The following is a 22,510-nucleotide window of genomic DNA, read 5'->3' on the forward strand; positions in this document are numbered from 1 at the left end:
GAGAGAAAGGTCTTCCATCAGCTGGTTCACTCCCCAGATGGCCAGAGCTGGGCCAATCAGAAGCCAGGAGCTTCTTCTGGGTGCGGGGACAGAGCCTTCCAAGTGAGAACGCTGGTGGCTGCTTCAGTCACAGGAGCTGCAGACCCCGGCCCACTCAGAGGACGGGGTCGTGCACACTTCCGCTAAGACAAGCAAGCCCCGCACAGAGACCTGGGGAGCGCGGCCCGCTGGACGCTGGGGGTGGACAGCCCAGCAGGCCCCGCGCGCTCCCGGCGGGGAGGCCAGCCCAGGTCCCCAAGCCCCCGGGCGCCCCGCGGCCCAGGAAGCGAGCCGCGCGCCCAGCACCGCGGGGCCCCACGCCCCTCCCCGCCGCACGGCGGCGCTGCGCAAGGCCGGCCGTTGTCCGGGGCCGTTGGGCGCCCACGTGGCTTCTGGACGCCTGGAGGCCGGCGCGGGGGCGGGCGCCATTACGAGAGGCCGGGGGCGCGGGGTGGAGCCGACGAGGAGCCCAGAGCGCGCCCGCGGCGGCGGCGTCGGGTGGGAAGACGAGGCGCGGCACTGGGGGGCGTGGCGGCCGGCCTGCAGGCGGGGCGCGTCCAGGGCAGGAAGCTGGAGTCCCCGTCGAGCTGGTGGGCGCGGCCCCCGCAGAGGCCTGAGGCGTCCGGCGCGACGGCAGGGGCCGCCCCCGGGGCGACGGGAGGGGCCGCGCGGCTCGCCACGCCCGCCACGCCCGCCACGCCCGCCGCCGGGCGCGTCGTCCAGGGCGAGCGGGCCAGAGGCGCGGCGAAGATGCTCCAGGTCCTGGTGCTGCAGGTGAGCGAGCGGCCCGCGCACGGACGGTCGGGCCCGGGTCGGTGCAGGCGGGAGGCTGGAGTGCGGGTGGGGGTCGCTTCAGAAGGGGGCGCGTGCGCTGTTCCGGACAACCCCGGAGGGCGGTTGCTGCGAGCTGTCTCGCACTAGGTGTGCGTGCCTGACTCGGGCACGTTGGCAGGTGTGTCGGTGCCCCGCACACCCCAGCCCACGTCCGCCCTAGGTTAGGGCCCTCGCGGGGAACCGTGGACCTGGCTCCCGCCCTTCCCCCGCCGCCCTCGGGGCTCGGCTTCTGGGACCCCCCCGCCCCCTCCACGCCGCCCTCTCCTCACGCGGGTGTCCTGGTCCCCGGGGCGGGCATGGGCCGCCACCTGGGAGACTTGAGGTGCAGGGAGGGCTCCCGAGGAAGACTGAGGGGAGGCGCTGGAGGAGGGAGTTTACAAACCGGAGCCAGGGTGTGGGATGGGGAGGGGCGCCGCGAAGGAGGGGGATGGGTGGTGTTTGTGTTCTGTGGATTCACCCGACCAGAGCGTCACACACCCCCGAAGCCGCTGACTCCTTGCAAGGAGGCCTGGCTCTCAGACTTTTCAATTTGTTTTATTTACTTGACAGAGTTAGAGACAGTGAGAGACACAGACGGACAGAAAGGTCTTCCTTCCTTTTGTTCACCCCACAAATGGCCGCCACGGCCAGCGCGCTGTGCCGATCTGAAACCAGGAGCCAGGTGCTTCCTCCTGGTCTCCCATGCGGGTGCAGGGCCCAAGCACTTGGGCCATCCTCCACTGCCCTCCTGGGCCACAGCAGAGAGCTGGACTAGAAGAGGAGCAACTGGGACTAGAACCCGGCGCCCATATGGTTCGCTGGCGCCCCAGGCAGAGGATGAACCAAGTGAGCCATGGCGTCGGCCCCGGCTCTCAGACTTTGAAGGAATTTCAGGTCTCCCTGGGAGGCTCCTCTGCACTAGTCAATGTTCTCCATCAGTCCTAAATATGTCAGTCACAATTCCTTCCTGTGAAAGGGCTCTCACCCATCGTGCCACGTGCACGCCCGTGGGTGCGGGACTTGGGCAAGAAGTGCTGGGCTCGTGCCCTCCTGCTTGGGAACCCGTGTGTGTGTTGGGCCCTGGAACCTGCTTGTGTCTCCCCTCAGCTCTGCCCGGCCTCCACTTATGACTGCGACCTGGCTCACCCTTGGAGCAAATCTTCTGTCCCTTATAGGAGTATTTGCCCCAGTGAGGTCCAGGTTCCGGCTGTCCTGATCCAGATTGATGTGGCATTTCCATGGATACGGTGCCCCCTCCCACCCTGTGCCCATCAACAGGTGATGGGGTACCCTCAGGGTGGTGTGCATGGAGGATGGGAAATTATTTAGCTTTCACATTGTTTAGTTTTGAGGTGTCCTCTTACACGTGAGGATGTCATATGAAGTGAGGTGAGCCAAGCAGAAAGGCCCACGTGCTGTATGATTCTGTGGGCGAGTTGAATGGCAGCTGCCAGAGGTTGGGTTTGTGCGTACAGGGCAGAGATTCACTTTTGCAAGGTGAAGAATTCTGGAGATGGCTGGTGCTCGCGGTTGCACAACAGTGCCAGTCTACGTAATGCTACTGAACTGTACACTTAAAATTGCCCAAAAGGATGAATTTTATCTGGAGTTTGCCACGACTTTTTAAAAAGATTTACTTGATTCTGTCCCGGTTGCCCCTCTTCCAGGCCAGCCCTCTGCTGTGGCCAGGGAGTGCAGTGGAGGATGGCCCAGGTGCTTGGGCCCTGCACCCCATGGGAGACCAGGAGAAGCACCTGGCTCCTGGCTCCTGCCATCGGATCAGCGCGGTGCGCCGGCCGCAGTGCGCTGGCCGCGGCAGCCATTGGAGGGTGAACCAACGGCAAAGGAAGACCTTTCTCTCTGTCTCTCTCTCTCACTGTCCACTCTGCCTGTCAAAAAAATAAAATAAATAAATAAATAAAAAATAAATAAATAAAAATAAAAAGATTTACTTATTTGAATAACAGAATGACAGAGACCAACAGAGAGGGAGATCTTCCATCCACTGGTCCATTCCTCAAATGGCCGCAACAGCCAGATCTGGCAGAGTCTGAAGCCAGGAACCAGGAACTCCATCCGGGCCTATCATGTGGGTGGCAGGGGTCCAAGCACTGGGACCCCGAGGCACATTCCCAGGGAGCTGGATCAGAAGTGGAACAGGCGGGACTCGAACTGGTTCTTGGTGGTCATGAGACAGGAACCCGGCAGAGAAGAGAAGCAGCGACCCAGAAGACAGCGGCCTCCCTGAGTGACGCAGACAGAGGCGAGAGCTGTACCTGGAGAGCCGCATCACCAGGAGCCCTGTAGCAGGGCAGCTGTGCTGTTCCTGAAGAGTCCGGCCTGCAGGAGACTCTGCCACATCTGGCGGGGACGAGACCTCTCCTGGCTAAGGAGGGCAGAGAAGAGCTGTTGGCTGCCAGGAACGTGAGGAGGGCTCGCACGCCCCAGCTGGTTAGGTGCCGCGTGTGATGTCTGCATCGCACCTCAGGGTGCCTGTTCAGATCTGACCGCTCAGCTTCTGGTCCAGCTTCCCGTGTGCTCACATGGGAAGGCAGCGTATGATGGCCCAAGTACTTTGACCCCTGCCCCTGTGTAGGAGGTCAGAGTGGAGTTCCTTCCCTCTTCCCAGACTTGGCTGTTGTGGACATTTGGGGAGTGAACCAGCAGATGGAAGAGCTCTCTCCCATCCCCCACCTTGCTCTTGCTGTCCATCTCTCTCTGTCACTCTGCTTTTCAAATACATAAGTACACACAGCATATATGAGGAAAGCAGCCCGGGCCACACACTTCTGTGTTTGAAATCTGGGAGGCCGTAGCACCCTGATGGCTGGGCACGTGGCCTTGGAGAGTGGCAGAAAGCAGTAGTCCTCGGCCTTCCCTGGGAAGCTCCTGGAGGAACTGGCAACTAGAACTGTGTGTGTTGCTGTCTGCAAAAACTGGGCCCGGCTTGCATTTTACAGGTTTTAGAAGCAGATTTTTTTTTTAAATGAGACATTCTAGCAGCCTCAACATTTAACATTAAAAAATTTATTTATGTATTTTCATTGGGAAAACAGGTCAGCAGAGTTCTTCCATCTGCTGGTTTACTCCAGAATGCCCACAGCAGCCAGAGCTGGGCCAGGCCAAAGCTGGGAGCCTAGAGCTCAGTCCTGGTCTCCCACATGGGTGATAGCGGCACAGTGCTCGAGCCATCATCTGCTGCCTGACCAGTAGGCACGTTGGCAGGAAGCTGGATTGGTGGTTGTGTGGCCTTGATGTGAACCAGGTACTCTGAGTATCCCAAGCCGTGACCTGACTGCTGCCCCAAACGCCCACCCCTAAGAATGCTTTGTAAACGTCTTTCCTAAATTAGTCTTTGGAAAATTTCCAAACACAAAAACAGCATCATGAATGCCTGTGTGTACTACACCCACACTAACTGGTTGGTAACGCTTTGCTGCGTTTGCACTTCAGAAATATGTGTATGTAAAAATTACTTTTTCTTTTTTGGTTGAGCCATTTGAGAATGAGTCTAGAACTCAGAGCACTTAAGTGATTTTTCTAGGAACAAAGCCTTCCTCTTATAGAACTATAATGTAATCATCACACTTGAGAAATTTAATGTTGGTGCAAGTCTGTTACCTGATACACAGTCTGTACTCCCTTTGTCCTGATAAGGTCTACTGTAGCTTGTTTTTTCTGATAAAGAACCCAGAACTACACACTGCATTTAATTGTCATGGCCTTGTAGAGTTCATTCAGGCAGTACATTGGTCTATCTTTGATGATACTGAAATTTCTGAAGAATAAGGGCAGTCACTTTGCAAAGTATTCCTCAATAATTATAACTATATTAATATATTTAGGTTAGACACTTTTAGTAAAAATGCTACATAAGTTATGCCACGTCAGAGGACAAGATGTTTTAAAAAAAAAAATTGATGCTGGGGCCAGCATTGTGGTATAGCAAGGTAAGCTACCACCTGTGATGTCAGGACCCCATATGGGCACCTGTTCAAATCTCGTCTGCTCCACTTAAGATCTAGCTCCCTGCTAATGTGCCTGGGAAAGCAACAGAAGATGACACAAGTGCTTGGGCCTCTGCCACCCATGTGGGAGACCCAGATGAAGCTCTTGGCTTCAGCCTGGTCCAGCCCTGGTCATTGCAACCATTTGGGGAGTGAATTGGTGGGTGGAAGATCTCTCTCTGCCCCCCTCTCTGCCTCCCTCCCTCTCTAACTCTGCGTTTGAAATAAATAAGTAAATCTTTTTTAAAAATTCAGATTAATTTAAAAATTTTAACTTTTTATTAGAAAATGCATTGGAGATGCAGAAAAGTGTGGAAAATAGTATCAATATTGGGACACCCACCAAATTCTTATTTATTTGAAAGGTAGAGACACAAGGAGAGACAGAGCTCTCCCATCCCTTTGTTCACACCCCAGATGCCCACAGTAGCCAAGGCGGGGCCAGGCCAAAGCTTGGAGCTGGGAACTCACCCTGAGTCCCCCACACTGAGGACAGGGACCCAGTCACTCAAGCCATGGTCAAGAGGCCTCCTAGAGTGTGCACTGATTAGCAGCAAGCTGGAATCGGCATCAGAACGTGCACGGAAACCTAAGCACTCCCATGTGGAACGCAGACCCTGCCTGAGGATTCACTGCTATGACAAAAGCCCACCCCTATTTTTTAATTGATGTATAATTTATTTACAGAAAAATTCATTCCTTTTTGTGTAGACTTCTGTATTTTGAAAAATGCATAGCATCGTGAAATCACCCCAACAGTCAAAATGCAGAAGCATTTCCTCACTTCCCCATATTCCCATGATGAAGCTCCTTTGTAGCTGTATCTTTCTCTACCTGTAATGCTTTATAAAGAAGATTGTTTTCTGCTGCTATTAGTTTTTCTTTTCTAGAATGTCACAGAAATGGGTGCCTGCAGAATCCCAGAGCAGTAGTGGCCTTTCACTGTGGCTTCTTCAAAGACGACACATTGGATACTGCTTTGTGTTGCTGCGTAGGGTCAGTGGCAGAGTAGTATTCCGTGGTGTGCACACACAGCAGTTTATACTCACAGGCCACTTGAGTTGTTTCAGTTTAGGGAGATGATGAACAACACTGCTATAATCTTTGCCTACAGGTAGTTGTATGGACTCGAGTTCATTTCATTTGGGAGAATAACTAGGATGGAATTGCTTGTGTTTTAACTTTATGAGAAACTGATGGACTGTGTGCCAGCATAACTGCCTTTTTGCATTTCTGTCAAAAATGTCTGAGTTCCCTTTTTCTCTCTCTCACTGTCTGACTTTGCCTGTCTAATAAAAGGGGGGGGGGAGGCGCAGCGCCGTGGCTCACTTGGTTAATCCTGCACCTGCAGTGCCGGCATCCCATGTGGGCTCTGGGTTCTAGTCCCAGTTGCTCCTCTTGCAGTCCAGCTCTCTGCTGTGGCCCGGGAAGGCAGTGGAGGATGGCCCAAGTGCTTGGGCCCTGCACCCGCATGGGAGACCAGGAGAAGCACCTGGCTCCTGGCTTCGGATCGGCGCAATGCGCCGGCCATAGCAGCCATCTGGGTTGTGAACCAACGAAAGGAAGACCTTTCTCTCTGTTTCTCTCACTAACTCTATCTAATAATAAAAAAAAAAAGTATGAGTTCTATTTGCTCTTCATCCCTGTATACAGTTAGTATTGTAAGGTTTTTTGTTTGTTTGTTTTTTAAAGATTGATGATTTTGACAGAGTTAGAGATCTTCCATCTGCTGGTTCACTCTTGAATTGGCCACAAAGGTGGGAGCTGGGCCAGGCCAAAGCCAGGAGCCCCGACTCCATCTGGGTCTCCTTTATGGGTGCAGGGGCTCAAGCGCTTGGGCCATCCTCCACTGCTGTCCCAGGCACATTACATTACAGGGAGGTGGATTGGAAGTAGAGCAGCTGTGACTGGAACCCACGCCCTTTCTCCAGCGCCAGCCTCACCTGATGGCTGTAGACTCACAGCTGAGACTTGGACTTGAGGTCGGATGGTGAGTCCTCCAGTTGTGTTCTTCTTTCTCATGATTATTTAGGCTGTTCTAATTCCTTTGTCTTTTTTTTAAATAAAAGATTTATTTTTATTTATTTGAAAGTGAGAGTTACAGAGAGAGGTAGAGCCAGAGAGAGAGGTCTTCCCTCTGCTGGTTCACTCCCCAAATGACTGCAACACCTAGAGCTTATCTGATCTGAAGCCAGGAGCTTCTTCCAGGTCTCCCACGCAGGTGCCGGGCCCCAAGGACTTGGGCCATCTTCTGCTGCTTTCCCAGGCCATAGCAGAGAGCTGGATCAGAAGTGGAGCAGCCAGGACTCCAACCGACGCCTATATTTTTTGCCGCCGCTGCAGGCTGTGGCTTTAACCCGCTGCACCACAGCACCAGCCCCTAATTCCTTTGTCTTTCCAAGGAGGAGCTCATTATTAGCATGCTGATTTGTAACCACCCCTTCCCTGCAAAAATCCATCATTAAACCTGCTGGAATTGTGTTGTATTTCTAGATCACTTCAGGGGAAAACAGCCGTTTCTTAATTATGGCCCCCACAGGTGCTAGGGGGCATCCCACCCCCAGCATTGCGCAGCATCGCATGAACGGCCTCCATTACTGTCAGCCACCCCTCAAGGCGCATAGTCCATGGTGCTGAGGGTCCAGTCGGGCCCTCCGCTGAGGTGGATGGACAACCCCTGCCCCAAGGGTGACCTTTTTCGTTTGATCAGTAATTGTTTTTATGATCTTGTCCTCATCACCTATTTGTATACAAAAGTTGCTTAAAATTTTAAAACCAATCTAAAGAGACAAAAACTAAAGGATCGCTGCATTTATTTAACTGGGCAGCTGTTCCCTCAAGCTTCGGCCCTGCGTAAGTCAGTCCACTTCCAGAGTTTCTCTGCAGCCACCGGCCCTGCTGGTCTCTTTAGGGCTGACCCTCCTGTGTCAGAGGCTCAGCTTGTACGGTATTGCTGGATTTGAGCTGCACTCCAGTGTCAGCCCACCTGCCTGTCTGTGTTGTGGTGGGTCCAGGGAGCTATCTTGAGGACTTTGACTGTAGTAGGGGTGGATGGAACAAGGGTCTGTTTATTTCTAAGAGTTTGTTTTATCTGTTTGAAGGCTTTTTTATTTGATTTAAAGATTTTATTTATTTGAGAGGTAGAGTTAGACAGTGAGAGGGAAAGACAGAGATAAAGGTATTCCTTCCGTTGTTTCACTCCCCAATTTGCCACAATGGCCAGAGCTACGCCGATCTGAAGCCAGGAGCCATGAGCTTCTTCCTGGTCTCCCACGCAGGTGCAGGGGCCCAAGGGCTTGGGCCATCTTCTATTGCTTTCCCAGGCCATAGCAGAGAGCTGGATCGGAAGTGGAGCAGCTGGGACTCGAACCAGCGCCCATCTGGGATGCCAGCACTTCAGGCCAGGGTGTTAACCCGCTGCACCATAGCGCCAGCCCCGAGAAGGCTTTTTTACAATAGAGGACTTTTCCCCACTTTGTGGCTTTCTAAGTCTGGAATTTGCAGGTCTAACAAGCAAATTAGATACAACAGGATCTAAAACAAAAAGATTGAATCGTTATTAGAGTACCTAGGAAATGTGTTCTCTAAACCAGGAGCAGGTTTTCTCACAGAGAGAGGCATGTAGGCCTGGCCAGGTACGTATGAGGCCCGACCTCTGTCTTTACATGGGATAGTGGAAGAGACATCATAAGAAAGGTGTGAACCTCTTGAGGGAAGACCCCCTGTTGACTCCATTACCTAGGCGGCCTGGGAGAAGAGCTGGCTTGAACAGGAGGTTAGTACAGAAGAGGCGGCACTTCTGAAAGGAAGATTGCAGTCCTGCCTGTCCTGACCCGAGGCCTTGCCCTCAATGGCAGTAGTTATCTTGGAAGCTGGCAGAGTAAAGGGCTCTTTGAGCTTGGAGCCAGTAGGATCTGTGGTTCTAACCTGGGATCCCTTCAGCCCCAAGGCAATTCCATTCACCCAGCTCTTGACAGAATTTGGTAGAGGCTGGCTTTTTTCAGGATGGCTGTTTGCCCCATCTCCTGGCTTTCCAAATTGAAGCCTGATGCCATTTGGGATGGACTGGCCTCACTGGGTCTCGTTGATGGTAGAACACTGTGTAAAGTAGCTATTAGTTGGCTTGACAGCTATCTTTACATTCCTCCTGCTAAAGCAGACCACAGAGGCATCCTCTAAGATGTCAGTTAAGGGGTTGTTGAGTTCTGTCCTTAATCTTTGGTGGCTGAGCTAGAAGTCTGTAGTCACAGGCATGTTTTGACAGTTTTTTTTTTTTTTTTTTGAAACAATGCAGTGCCCATGAGGAGAGCTATGTTCTTTAAGTAAGATCAAAACATGAAGATGGTTTCACTAATTTGTCTATAAATTTTGTTATTAATTTGCCAAGAACAACTTTAACTTGGACTTTAGAGGGAGCAATGAGCACTGTATTATACCTCTAACTATATTGTTTTTAGATAAATAGTACACCTTTATGGTTGCAAATACCTAACACAAGTGCAACTTGTTTGACCAGCAGACCCAAATGCAAACATGTCAATAACTTAAAAAAAATTTTTTTTTTTAGTTTTTCTGTACCAACAAATTGAGAACAGCCTATTTATCATATTTATTTAAGTCAGGTGCACCAGAAAGGTAATTTGTGTTAATTTAGCAGTTTTTAATAATTTTTATATAGACACACAATCTGCACATAAGTATCTGGCTCCTGCCATCGGATCAGCCCGGTGCGCCGGCTGCAGCGGCCATTGGAGGGTGAACCAACGGCAAAAAGGAACACCTTTCTCTCTGTCTCTCTCTCACTGTCCACTCTGCCTGTCAGAAGAAAAAAAAAGAAAAGAAAAGACAAAAAAAAAAAAATTAATGGGGCTGGCTCTGGTGCAACAGGTTAACGCCCTGGCCTGAAGCGCCGACATCTCACGTGGGCGCCGGCTCCTGGCTTCAGATTGGCACAGCTCCGGCCATTGCGGCCAATTGGAGAGTGAACCAGCAGATGGAAGACCTCTCTAACTCTGACTTTCAAATAAAGAAATCTTAAGAGTGTTAATTTTTTTTTAATCTATGATGTCAGTGACCACCCGAGGCTGTTGACATGAGCTGCCTAGACTAAGGAAGCCTTTTGAGTCCACAACTCTCAGTATTTGGACAAGGCCAGAAGCAAAGTGGAAGTTCTCTCCTCCCTTTAGAGAAAAGTACATCCTCTTTTGATGGCTGCTTCTTTTCACTGGGGCCTCACGGAGATCCTTCATGTAGAACATTTTTGCCACAGTGTCTTGGCTTTCTATGCTTGACATGTAAAACAAGTCCATATTTAAACAGACTTTTAAAACTTTGAAACTTTTAGAACTCAGCTGTTTTTAAACAAGTAGAACTTAATGAGACAACGATTATCTCAGTAGGATACAAAAAGACTATTTTCCCAAATATCTATTAACACTTAAGTATTTCATCAACCTCATTGCTTTTACAGAGGATCAGATTTTAATCTTACGTCAAAAAAAAAAAAAAACAGATTGATAACTTTTGTAGCTAACAAAAAAATTGTATAACCATTTAAGACTTCCACACACCTTTTGCAACTACCTAAACCGTTTTATCTTTTCCAATCTTACAATCCATGTCCTTTCTTTATTATTTCACTAAGAAGCACAGCTTTGACTTGGCAACCTTTTTTCCATCTGTTGATTTTCTTGATTTACATTGAAAATCACAATTTAAAAGAATATCCCGAATTTCAACCTTAGTTACTTCTGAGCAGTCTTGAATTATTTTTATTTATAGACAGCTTATGAAAACCTATTTGTCAACAAATCCAGAGTTTTTCATAGACTGTAAGGTGTTAAGAGTACCTAAGTTTACTTGTGGACACATGTATCTCATTTACCTTTACCCAATTTACATTTAGCAACTACACAGATTGTTAGGGTTGGAATAGCTGGGGTTCTGGCCTTTTGTACCCCACCCCCGCCACCCCGGGATGAGAGAACTGACATCAACGGAGACAGGTCACTTCATTAAGGCAAAGAGGGAGAAGCATCCTGTTCTAGAAAAGTCTGGTCTGGAGTGCACTTGGGGCTGGGGTTTTATCTGGTTAAGGAGGGAGTTTGCCACTGTCGCTGTGGGGGAGGGAGAAGACTTTGCAGCTGGTGGAAAGTGGAACTAGGGGGCTCTGGGAAGCCTTGGGAACTTTCCTCAAATCTAATTAGAAAGCTGCCCTGTGCAGCTCATCTATTTAATTAGTTGTTTTGCAAGGAGTCTGGGGGAGGTTGCACCTGGTTCCCCAACCAGAGGAGGTTGCACTGGTTGTCAGAAGGAAGGGAGGAAATGGGGAGGGGGTGGGCTGAGGGCAGAAGGAATGGGGAAGGGGCCATGAGCCCTTTACAGATGACTGAAGATACTGGCATTGTATCATGCTTTGTCTGAATTAATGTCAGAACTACATTTATATGGAATTTTATTTTTTATAAAACTGGAAATCAGTTTTATCAACCTGAGATCTGTTAAATGGCCATTTTTCATTTAGTCACCTGCTGTCTGGCAAGGGTTAGCATCATTGCAGAACCTGTAATGGTTGCATAGAAGCCAATAGGGATTACAGTTGAAGCCTTCATAGGTAAGCCGATGACAGCCACATTTCATTCCCAGGACAGATTTCTCTTTCTTCTTTAGACCTTGGGAAAGCCTCTAGCACAACCTCAGTTGTGTCAGCTAGAAACAAGTTTAAGTAAAAGACAAAGGCCTCTGCCACACTTGGGGAGGCTCGGTTCCTGTACCCTGCTTGGCTGTTGCCGTGAGAGCACACGCTCTTGTTCTGCAGGGAGGGCTCTGCTCCGGCACTGAACCCTGAGCTGCTTCCCGCCCTCTGCTTGGCGGGCTCCACTCTTTCCTTGGGGTGAGTGTCCGGGCTTTTTTGTTTGTTTGTTTGTTTGTTTGTTTTTTGTTTGGAGGCCAGAGACTAGTTAAAGCAGTGAAAACAGATTTTATTCAGTACCTCCTGAGGAGAGCTGAGCTCCATCACCAGTGGTGCGGAGGTGCCTGGGTGTTTTAAAGGGAGGGCTGGGGTTGGCACAGCTCAAGGGAAGAGTGAGAAGAGGTCATTCAGGGTAAATGCGGTGATCCCAGCTGTGTGTGCTAGCTGGAAGTTATGGAAGTTAGCACGCTGTCTTCTTGCAGAAACTGGCATGGCGGCCCTGGCCTCATAGGAGTGGCTACTGAGCAGGGACACACTTCCAGATTTGTAAGCTTTTTTGAGTGAAGTCTCTAAGAACGGAAGGTTGGGGCCTGCCTCAGATGATAGCCTGAACAGTCAGTTCTTCTGGCATTGTGGAGCTTATTCAGGCAGGCAGGCAGGCAGGCTTGCTTATTTATCAGTTTTATTTAAGAGTGACAGGGGTCGGGGGAGAGAAATAGCTCTTATCTACTGATACACTTCCCAAACGCCTACCATGGCCAGGACTGGACTGAAGCCAAAGCTGGCAGTAGGGAACCCATTCCAGGTCTCCTGCATGGGTAGCAGGAACCCAGTTGGGCCATCACTGCTGCCTCCCAGGCTCTGCATTAGCAGGAAGCTGGAGTCAGGAGCTGGAACTGAATATTGAATCTTTAGCACTCTGGCGGGGGGATTCAGTGAGTGTCATGACTGTTAGGCCACATGCTCACCACTCAAGTGAGCACTTTAATGAATAATTGCAGTCATCCCAGGGTTGTGGCCTTGTGCTGCTGGAAGCCGGAATCTGGTTGTCTCTGAGTGCGAAGGACTGAATGGAGCCACATGCCCGGAGTGCTGTTTCTAGGGGCAGCAGCTGTAACTGCGTGCTCCTCTGAGCCCTGCACTGCTCACTTACTCCGTACTTCTTGCTGTCTCCCCCATTGCCGTTCAGGACTTGGCAAGGATGGGAGGGGTGTTGATGTGCAGACATCAGGGCTCCCTCTATGGCTGTTTCAGAATTTCTCCCCCTAATCCTCACTGGCACCGACAGCTCTGATTCCCCGAGCCACAGTGTGACTTTGTGTTGCGTTGTTGCCACTCTGTACAACTGGGAGGTGTTCTGGGATAGTGCCCAGTGAAGTTCCTTCTTTCGAGGGTCAGCTCTCCAGTGTCTGTTGCTTTTGCTAGCTCTTCATTTATTTTGTGTTTTTTCAGGTTCATAATTGTGCTGTGTGTGTAACTTATACACTATTTTGCCCTTGCCAGAATGACTGCTGTTCATTTTCCAGTTATTTATTATGAGAATAGTCAAACATTCAGAAAAATAATACGATTACTAAGGTGAACTCTTCTATTCCTGCCACTGGTAACTTAGACTCCATATCTCTGGGTGTTTCTGCTTCCATACCTTTTCAGTAGACAGAGTTAGGAAAAACCTCTGAAAAATCGTGCGTTCTGGCCGGCGCTGCGGTCCACTTAGCTAATCCTCCGCCTGTGGCACTGGCACCCCAGGTTCTAGTCCCAGTTGGGGCGCTGGATTCTGTCCCGGTTGCTCCTCTTCCAGTCTAGCTCTGCTGTGGCCCGGGAAGGCAGTGGAGGATGGCCCATGTCCTTGGGCCCTGCACCCCATGGGAGACCAGGAGGAAGCACCTGGCTCCTGGCTTCAGATCAGTGCAGCACGCTGGCTGTAGCGGCCATTTGGGGGGTGAGCCAACAGAAGGAAGACCTTTCTCTCTCTATCACTAACTCTGCCTGTCAAAAGAAAAAAATCGTGAGTTCTTTTTTAAAATTTAATTTTATTGGCCAGTGCCGCGGCTCACTAGGGTAATCCTCCGCCTTGCGGCGCCGGCACACCAGGTTCTAGTCCCGGTCGCGGCGCCGGAGTCTGTCCCGATTGCCCCTCTTCCAGGCCAGCTCCCTGCTGTGGCCAGGGAGTGCAGTGGAGGATGGCCCAAGTGCTTGGGCCCTGCACCCCATGGGAGACCAGGAGGAAGCACCTGGCTCCTGGCTTCGGATCAGCGCAGCATCCTGACTGTAGCGGCCATTTGGGGGGTGAGCCAGCAGAAGGAAGACCTTTCTCTCTCTCTCTCTCTCTCACTGTTTAACTCTCCCTGTCAAAAAACAAATCTTGAGTTCTTTTTTAAAATTTAATTTTATTTATTTGAAAGAGTTACACAGAGAGGTAGAGACAGAAAGAGAGGTCTTCCATCTGCTGGTTCACTCCCCAGATGGCTGCAACAGCTGGAGCTGTGCCAGTCGGAAGCCAGGAGCTTCCTCCAGGTCTCCCATATGGGTGCAGGGACCCAAGTTCTTGGGCCATCTTCTGCTGCTTTCTCAGGCCACAGCAGAGAGCTGGATTGGAAGTGGAGCAGCCGGGACTCGAACCGGCACCCCTATGGAATGCTGGCGCTTCAGGCCAGGGCTTTAACCCTCTGCACCACAGCGTCTGCCCCAAATCATGAGTTTTTAGTGATGTTGTCAATCAAACTTAATTTTGGGGTGACTGGTGCTGTGGCATAATAGGCTAAGCCTTTGCCTGTGGTGCCAGCATCCCTTATGGGCACCAGTTCATGTCTTAGCTACTCCTCTTCTATCCAGCTCTATTGTATGGCCTGGAAAAGCAGTAAAACATGGCCCAAGTATTTGGGCCCCTGCACCTGCATGGGAGACCCAGAAGAAGCTCCTGGCTCCTGGTCTCGGATCTGCCCAGCTCTGGCCGTTGTGGGCATTTGGGGATTGAACTAGCGGATGAAAGACCTTTTTCTCTGTCTCTCCCTCTCTCTCTAACTCTACCTCTCAAATAAATAAAATCTTTTAAAAAATTTAATTTTCCATTTTATAATTCTTTCCCCTAACAATAAAAATAACAATAGTAGATAACAATAGTAGGTAATAATAACAAGAGTAGATAAGACCCATTCAGAGAAGTCAGTCTAAGTTTCATCCTTATTCTTTCCACTCCATTCTTTTCTCCTGTAGGAGGTAATCTGTATTTGTTTTGGTTCATCTGCTGTCATTTAAAAAAATATGAGCAGGCTGTATATATATTCATACTTATTTTTCTTACACAAAAAGAATACTAAAAATGTTCTGAACCTTTTATATATATGGATGTTTTAATAGGTATTTTAATAATAAGAATATTTTTAATATTTATATTTTTAAGCTACAGGAGACCAAATAGAACTGATTGCTTTTTGAGTTGTACTACATAATTGAGAATTGCATATTATTGATCACATGTTTTAAATTTTATCTTTGGCTCTTTGGTATGACCATTTAAGAGAAAGGTAGTTGTCAAAAAAAAAAAATGATAGATCACTTAAATTAGAAAGTTACATGGTTCTAAGGTTTATTTGGTTTTAAAATAAATCATGCATTATTTTATAATCTTCTAAAAATTCTGCAGGTTGAAGATCCAGATTGCTTCTGGGTTATTATAAAAGGATGTAGTCCCTTTTTGGATCATGAAGTCGACTATCAAAAACTAAATAGCGCCATGAATGACTTCTATAACAGCATGTGTAAAGATATAGAAATAAAACCATTAATGTTGGAAGAAGGACAGGTATGTATCTGAATGCACTTTATTTATTGTATCTTTATTATTATTTGAAGATTTATTTAGTTGAAAGGCAAAGTTAGAGGGACAGATAGATCTTCCATCCTCTAGGTCAATCCCCAAATGGCCTTAATGACCAGGACTGGGCCAGGCCGAAGCCAGGAGTCAGGAGTTCCATCAGGATCTCCCACGTGGGTGCAGGGACCCAAGGACTCAGACCATCTTCCTTTGCTTTCGCAGGCTCATTAGCAGGGAACCAGACTGGAAGTGGAGCAGCCGGAACTGGAACCAGCACCAGCCTTTAATTATCCTATCTTGAAACACTAATCAGGATGTAGGGGTGGGTGTTTGGCCAGGTAGTTGAAACACCACCATGTTAGAGTGTTTACATTCGATTCCTGATTCTAGCTTCCTGCTAATACACAGACCCTGGGAAGCACCAGATGATAGATAGCTCAAATAATTAGGTCCCTGTTACCCACCTGAGAGACCTGGATTGAGTTCCTAGCTCATAGCCTTCACCCTGTCCCCCCCGGCTGTTGTGGGCCTTGGGGAGTGAATCATTGGGTGGGAGTGCTCTGTCTACCAGATAATTGTTAAAAATATTTCAGGAGCTTAGAATGATGAATGTGATTAGAGTATTTTAACGTTCATGGCTGTTGCCTTGTGTTAGGTTTTTGGGTTGCATGAGACTCAGGCTGATGGTGGCAGGGGGTGGTGCTTGTGTAGGTCCAAGTGGGGCCTTGGGATAGATGCCATCCAGATCCAGGTGTTAGGGCCGTCTTCCTGGCGGTGGGAGCCAGGGCAGGTATAGGGACCTTGGCAAAGAGGACCTGGGGTTTTCAGTTCTGGGCCAGTGCCTTCCTCTTTGGTTGCTCATGGCTTTGACCGACTTGGGATTGTTTCTGCTCTGTGCTCCACATCAGGGCTTCTTTGCTTTCGTGCAGCCTCAGCCACCATTGCTGTGGTCTGATTTCTCTTGGGTCAGCCATCGTTCCAAGTGTGAACTTCGGTAATAGCATGGAGGGGAAGGACGTGAACACTCGTTAGGAGGGAGACAAGACCTCATCTGAATTCCTTCCCTCGTGCCCACAAATGTCCTTAGTGACCAATTTGTTATTTTTCCATAGCAGTGACTTACTGGAGGGATGGAACGGGGTCAGTGGTCCTTTAAGTGTAGTCTTGTTTGGGAAAGCATGATGGGCTCCTCACAGTGAGCATTTACCCAGGAGGTTAGTGCTTTCTCCCTGTCCTTTTGTGGAGAGGTGGTTAAACAGGACACTGTGAATAGATTGAGGGTCACTTGTTTTGAAGAACAGGCGTGCTGTTACCTTCACGTGGGTTTAACATGGGAGAGAGTGCCACTTGCAAGCCATGCTAGGGTGACCCCTCCTTCGTGGCACTGCTGTGAGTGTTTCACTTCATGCTCTCTCCATTCAGTGGCTGTCACTGCCCGAATCCACTTTCATTTGTTTTGTTTTTTTTTAAAGAGTGATTTATTTATTTGAAAGTCAGAGTTACGCAGAGAGGAGAGGCAGAGAGAGAGAGGAGATCTTCTACTCCCTGGTACACTGCCCAGTTGGCCGCGACAACCAGAGCTGTGCCGATCCAATGCCAGGGACCAGGAGGAAGCTCCTGGTGCAGGGGTCCAGGGACGTGGCCGATCTTCTACTGCTTTCCCATCCATAGCAGAGAGCTGGATTGGAAGTGGAGCAGCCGGGGCTCAAACCGGCGCCAATATAGGATGCCAGCACTGCAGGTAGTGGCTTTACAGGATATGCCACAGCACGGGCCCCTCATTTGTTTCAATATGGTGATTTCTCCCACTCCTTCTGTATTGATGAGCTGGAATTCTTCCTGTTTAGCACTTTCCTTTCAGCTGATCTCTGCTTTCTGGGGGCCTTTTCCTGGGAGACAGTGCTCAGTTTGGGCAGCCTCCTACACCTGTGTCATCTCCTGTAAGTGGGGTACAGGCTGAGACGATGTGGAGAGGAGCCTTTAGGGCTGTCATCACGTGACTAGAGGTTTGACTGCTGAACGTAATAAAGCCTGCCTTCTGTTTTGCAGGTCTGCGTGGTGTATTGTCCGGAGCTACGGTGCTGGTGCAGGGCCGTCATTAAGTCAATCATGTCTTCAGCAGACCATTACCTGGCAGAGTGTTTCCTTGTAGACTTCGCCAGGTACATTCCAGTAAAATCTAAAAAGTACGTATGTGTGTGTGTTTTTTTTTTATTTAATGAGCATAAATTTCCAAAGTACAGCTTATGGATTACAAGAGCTTCTCCCCCCCGTAACTTCCCTCCCACCCACAACGCTCCCCTCTCCCACTCCCTCTCCCCTTCCCCTTCACATCACGATTAATTTTCAATTATCTTTATATATAGAAGATCAATTTAGCATATGTTAAGATTTCCACATTTTGCTCCCACACAGAAACACAAAGTGTAAAATACTATTTGAGTACTACTTACAGCATTAATTAAACACCTAAGAGTAATTGTGTATTAATTACAGAGTTCAACCAATAGTTTTAAGTAGAATATAAAATGCATCTTTTGTATTGTTGTGGCTTCCCCCCAACCCTGACCTCCCTCCCTCCCGTGGCCCTCCCCTCCCCCACTCCCTCTCCCATCCCGCCCTTCATCACGTTTCATTTTCAATTACCTTCATATACTGAAGATCAACTTAGTATATACTAAGCAGGGATTTCCACAGGCTGCACTCACACAACCGAACCAGGTATAGGGTATTGTTCGACTAGTAGTGTTGTTTTTAAGTTTCATAGTAAAACACATTAAGGACAGAGATCCTACATGGGGAGCATGTACCCAGTGACTCCCGTTGTTGATTTAACAATTGGCACACTTATTTATGCTGTCAGCAATCACCCGAGCCTCTTGCTATGAGCTGTCTAGGCTATGGAAGCCCCTTGAGTTCACCAACTCTGAATTTGTTTAGATGTATGTGTGGTTTTATGTCTGTTTGCCTTACTCTGTTTAAGGAGATAATGATGAATTTTAAAGGAGAATGTCAGTTTTTAAAGTAAGGGGATTACCTTTTGCAAAAAGAAGACATTGAGAGTTTTTGTGCCTTAAGAAATGAAAACTTGGGCCAGGCATTTGGCGCGGTGATGAAGTCACGACTTGGATGCCTGTGCGTCACATCAGAGTGCCTGCACTTGAATCTCAGCTCCACTCTCCACTCTGGTTTTCTGCCAGTGCACCCCCGGGAGGCAGCAGATGAGGGCTCAAGTTGACCCCTGCCACCCACACGGGAGACTGAGTTCTGGACTCCTGGTGTCAGCCTGGCTGTTGCCGCATTTGAGAAATGAATCAACCAGTGGACAGGCATCTGTGTTTGTCTCTCTGTCTGTGACTTTCAGATAAATAATGAAGGAAGACTGCAGGTTTCCATTCTGCGTGCATGACTAGGGGAGCAAATGGTCCTAATGAGGACAGAGAGAGTGACTGTGGCCTTTCTCCACTTGCCTGCCTAGGGTGGGGCAGGGCAGGTTCAGGCTGTTCCCTTCTCGTCTCCTGGGTGCCCTGTGCCAGCTGCTCTCTGGCCTGTCCTCTTAGTTTGCACGTGGGATGGGGTGGGTCCTTCAGTGCGGTTTGCCTCACTACCGGGAGGTAGAGAGAAACTCTCCGTGTCTCCACAGAGGAGGAAATTGATGGCCACCCTCAGGTTGCAGAGAGCAGATTATATACTCAAGTGGGTATTCCTGGTTGTTCTGCGTCACAGAGTAAAGGTGTGGCTATCACGTAGGGTGTGGAGACGGTTCAGGCTCGTCCTGACTGTAACCTTCATTGACTGTGGGACTGCATGTCACAGCTCACTAGAAAACATTAGCACATCACTGTGTTCCTAAAGTTGTATTGATAAAATGCATGAAGTTTTAATAAATGGTTTCTGGGCGGGGAGGGGGGAGGGAACATGCCAGCACACGAGGCTGGTGCTATGGTATAGTAGGTTAAGTCTCTGCCTGCCGTGCCAGCATCCTGTATGGGCACCCGTTCGGATCCCAGCTGCTCCACTTTGAATCCAGCTCCCTACTCATGGCCTTGGAGAACAGCAGAAGATGACCCAAGTGCTTGGGCCCTTGCACCCACGTGGGAGACCCAAAGAAGCCCCTGGCTTCCGATTGGCCCAGCTCTGGCCATTGTAGCTATTTGGGGAGTGAGCCAGAGAATGGAAGACCAACCTCTCTGTCTTCCCCTCTCTCTGTCTATAACTTTACCTCTCAAATAAATAAATGTTGAGAAAAAGCTAGCACAAGTCACTGTTGGTGTTTAGTGATAATTGTCCCATGGTTTGTCCCAGAGTAAAAGGATGTCCATTTAATAGGCAAACACAAGGGCTCTTATTCCAGTGCAAAAAGAGCAGAGCCAGCTAGCCTTCGGTGCAGTAAGAGGTGTCTCTCACGTAGAGGAGTTTCGTGGCAGAAGGGCTCATCAGACATGGAGGATTTGCAGATACTCAAGGGAAAAGTAGGTGCCTCCCCAGCTTGGGATTCTGCACCTCTGTGACCATAATTGTTATAAAAGTACTTGGGGTCAGCGCTGTGGCATAGCGGTACAGTCACCAACTGCAGAGCCGACATCCCATATAGGTGCCGGTTAAAAAGCCCAGGCTGCTTCACTTCTGACCCAGCTCTCTGCTATGGCCTGGGAAAGCCAAGTCCTTGGGCCCTGCACCCGTGTGCAGGAGGACCTGGAAGAAATTCCTTACTCCTGGCTGCAGATCCGCACAGCTCCAGCCAGTGTGACCAATAGGAGAGTGAACCTGTGGATGGAAGACCTCTCCCTTCCCCTTCCCCTTCCCCTTCCCCTCCCCCTCCCCCTCTTAATCCCGCTCTCCCTTCCCCCCTCTCCCTCTGTGCAACTCTTTCAAATAAATAAGTCTTTTTTTTTTTTTTAAGTACTTACTGTGTTTAGCCATCTGGGGAGCTTTTCCTTTTGTATTTGGTGTTTTGAGTTTATTTTTGGCAAGAAAATCAAATGATTAAGTAGAGCTCTAACCTGTCTAAGACAAAGGGTAGGGCTTCAGGGAAGAGAGCTGCTTGATGGTGAGGAAATACGTTGACATGTCTGTTGCTTGCCTTACTTGTCACCTCGCCGTCCATCAGCTGTTTTGTGCAAAGTTGGCAAATACTAATTTTTAAAACATCTGTTCATAGACAGCAATGTTGGAGTAATTCTGGTCACGTAGTAAATGGAATTTATTTCACAGGCTTATTCATTGTTATTCAGTGTTTCCTTTTATTTTTCACTTTTTATGTATTTGAAAGGCAGAGAGACAGAGAGAGAGAGAGAGCGAGCGCGCGAGCACGTGCCTTCTTGTTTCACTTCTAAAATACCTACAACAGCCCTGGGTAGGCCATGCTGGAGCCAGGAACTGGAAACTCAATGTGGTCTCTCCTGTGGGTGGCAGAGACCCAGCCACCTGCTGCCTCCCAGGGCCTGCACCAGCAGGAGGCTGATTGGGTGTGGAACAAGAACTGGAGCCCGGGTGTTCTGACTCGAGATCAGGGCATCCCAAGCAGCATCCCAGCAGGGAGGCCGCATGCCTGCCCCTGTGCAGTATTTCTGTTCCTTCTTTCCCTCCTTCCTCTCTTCCTCCCTCCTTCCCTCCCTTCCTTCTGATTTGTGGTATGAAAGGCAGAGTGACAGAAAAGGAGAGAAAGAAAGAGAAGTGTATCTTTCATCCTTTGGTTTACTCCTGCAAATACCCACCACAGCCAAGCTGAAACCAGGAACCCAGAACTCCACCTGAGTTTCCCATGTGGGCACAGGGACCCAAGTACTTGAATTGTCTTCATGATGTCCCAGGCGCATTAGCAAGGAGCTGGATCGGCAGTGGATCTGGGCCCAAGCTGGCACTCGCATGGACACTGGCACCGTGGGTGGCGCCTTCACCTGCACCACAGTGCCAGCTGCACAGTGTGTCTTAACCTGAGGAGCCTCACCAGATACACTCTCCCTGAATTCCTGCCCCTGTGCCATGAAATTTTGATGCCACAGATACACTGAATCACTATGTAGGATCTCTCTGCTTTTACAGGAAGATTTTTTCCACCCTCCAAGAAGCAGTTTTGTTCCCTTGGCCAGATGTCTCCAGGCATCTGTTGGAGGCTGTGTTAGAATCAGAAAGGCATGTCTTTACTTTGTTTTACGGCAAGCATGTTACTGACCTAGGTGAGCTATAAAGGAGTCTGTTCTGTGTTGTGTGTTTTATAATGGAACTCTCTCTGCTTCATTTGTCAGCATCCGAGTTGCAGTGGAATCATTTATGCAGCTTCCCTACAGAGCAAAAAAGTTCCGGTTGTACTGCATGAAGCCTGTTACATTGCACATTGACTTCTGTGAAGACAGCGCCGAGATTGTGTAAGTACAGGTTCTGAAGTCACAGGAATCATGAGTAAACGCCTTCAGTTTGTGTCTGCATTTATGTGCCATCAGTTACCCGCGAGCAGGTTTTGAAGGTCTGGGTTCTGCAGGAGGCAGCCTCTGAGTTGGTGCTGGTCAAACTGGCTGTGAGTAGAATTCTCAGGCACCCCCTCCCAGGCCAGAGCTCTGTGTCTTTTGACTTAAAAAAAAACTTATAAAAAGTAGTAGAGGCCGGCGCCGCGGCTCAATAGGCTAATCCTCCGCCTTGTGGCGTCAGTACACGGGGTTCTAGTCCCGGTCGGGGCGCCGGATTCTGTCCCGGTTGCCCCTCTTCCAGGCCAGCTCTCTGCTGTGGCCAGGGTGTGCAGTGGAGGATGGCCCAAGTCCTTGGGCCTTGCACCCCATGGGAGACCAGGAGAAGCACCTGGCTCCTGCCTTCGGATCAGCGCGGTGCGCCGGCTGCAGCGCGCCAGCCGCAGTGGCCATTGGAGGGTGAACCAACGGCAAAGGAAGACCTTTCTCTCTCTCTCTCACTGTCCACTCTGCCTGTCAAAAAAAAAAAAAAAAAAAAAAAAAAAAAAAGTAGTAGAGTAATTCTAAAGAAAAGCTTTCATGAAATAAAACTGCTGGAGCATTAAAAAAATGTTGACCACATGCCTGCCTCTGTCCCACGTCTTTCCTCCTGGAGGCCTCTGTGGGCTGTGCAGGCTTTGACCTTCCCACCCTCCATTGGTGCACTTACATACCCATGTGATCGTGGATCCTGCCCTCT

The 22,510-nt window shown here is 49.4% G+C and overlaps 1 protein-coding gene across 2 annotated transcripts in view; it reads left to right on the plus strand.

The window, feature by feature from the left end:
* The first annotated feature begins 421 nt into the window (after positions 1-421).
* The window catches only part of TDRD12 (tudor domain containing 12), a 104,165-nt gene continuing 82,076 nt past the window's right edge, over positions 422-22,510 (plus strand). Inside the window, exons 1-4 of one of the 2 annotated variants that reach the window (XM_070062518.1) lie at positions 422-813; positions 15,197-15,355; positions 17,417-17,553; positions 21,616-21,735. In XM_070062518.1, the coding sequence (XP_069918619.1) occupies positions 790-813; positions 15,197-15,355; positions 17,417-17,553; positions 21,616-21,735 (440 nt within the window). In that variant the 5' untranslated portion in view covers positions 422-789. Of the gene's footprint in view, positions 814-6,195; positions 6,850-15,196; positions 15,356-17,416; positions 17,554-21,615; positions 21,736-22,510 lie in introns of those variants that run through there. The other variant, XM_070062519.1, reaches the window with a different exon arrangement.

Source organism: Oryctolagus cuniculus, chromosome 18, assembly GCF_964237555.1.
Source record: "Oryctolagus cuniculus chromosome 18, mOryCun1.1, whole genome shotgun sequence".
In the NCBI taxonomy this organism is placed as follows: Eukaryota; Metazoa; Chordata; class Mammalia; order Lagomorpha; family Leporidae; genus Oryctolagus; species Oryctolagus cuniculus.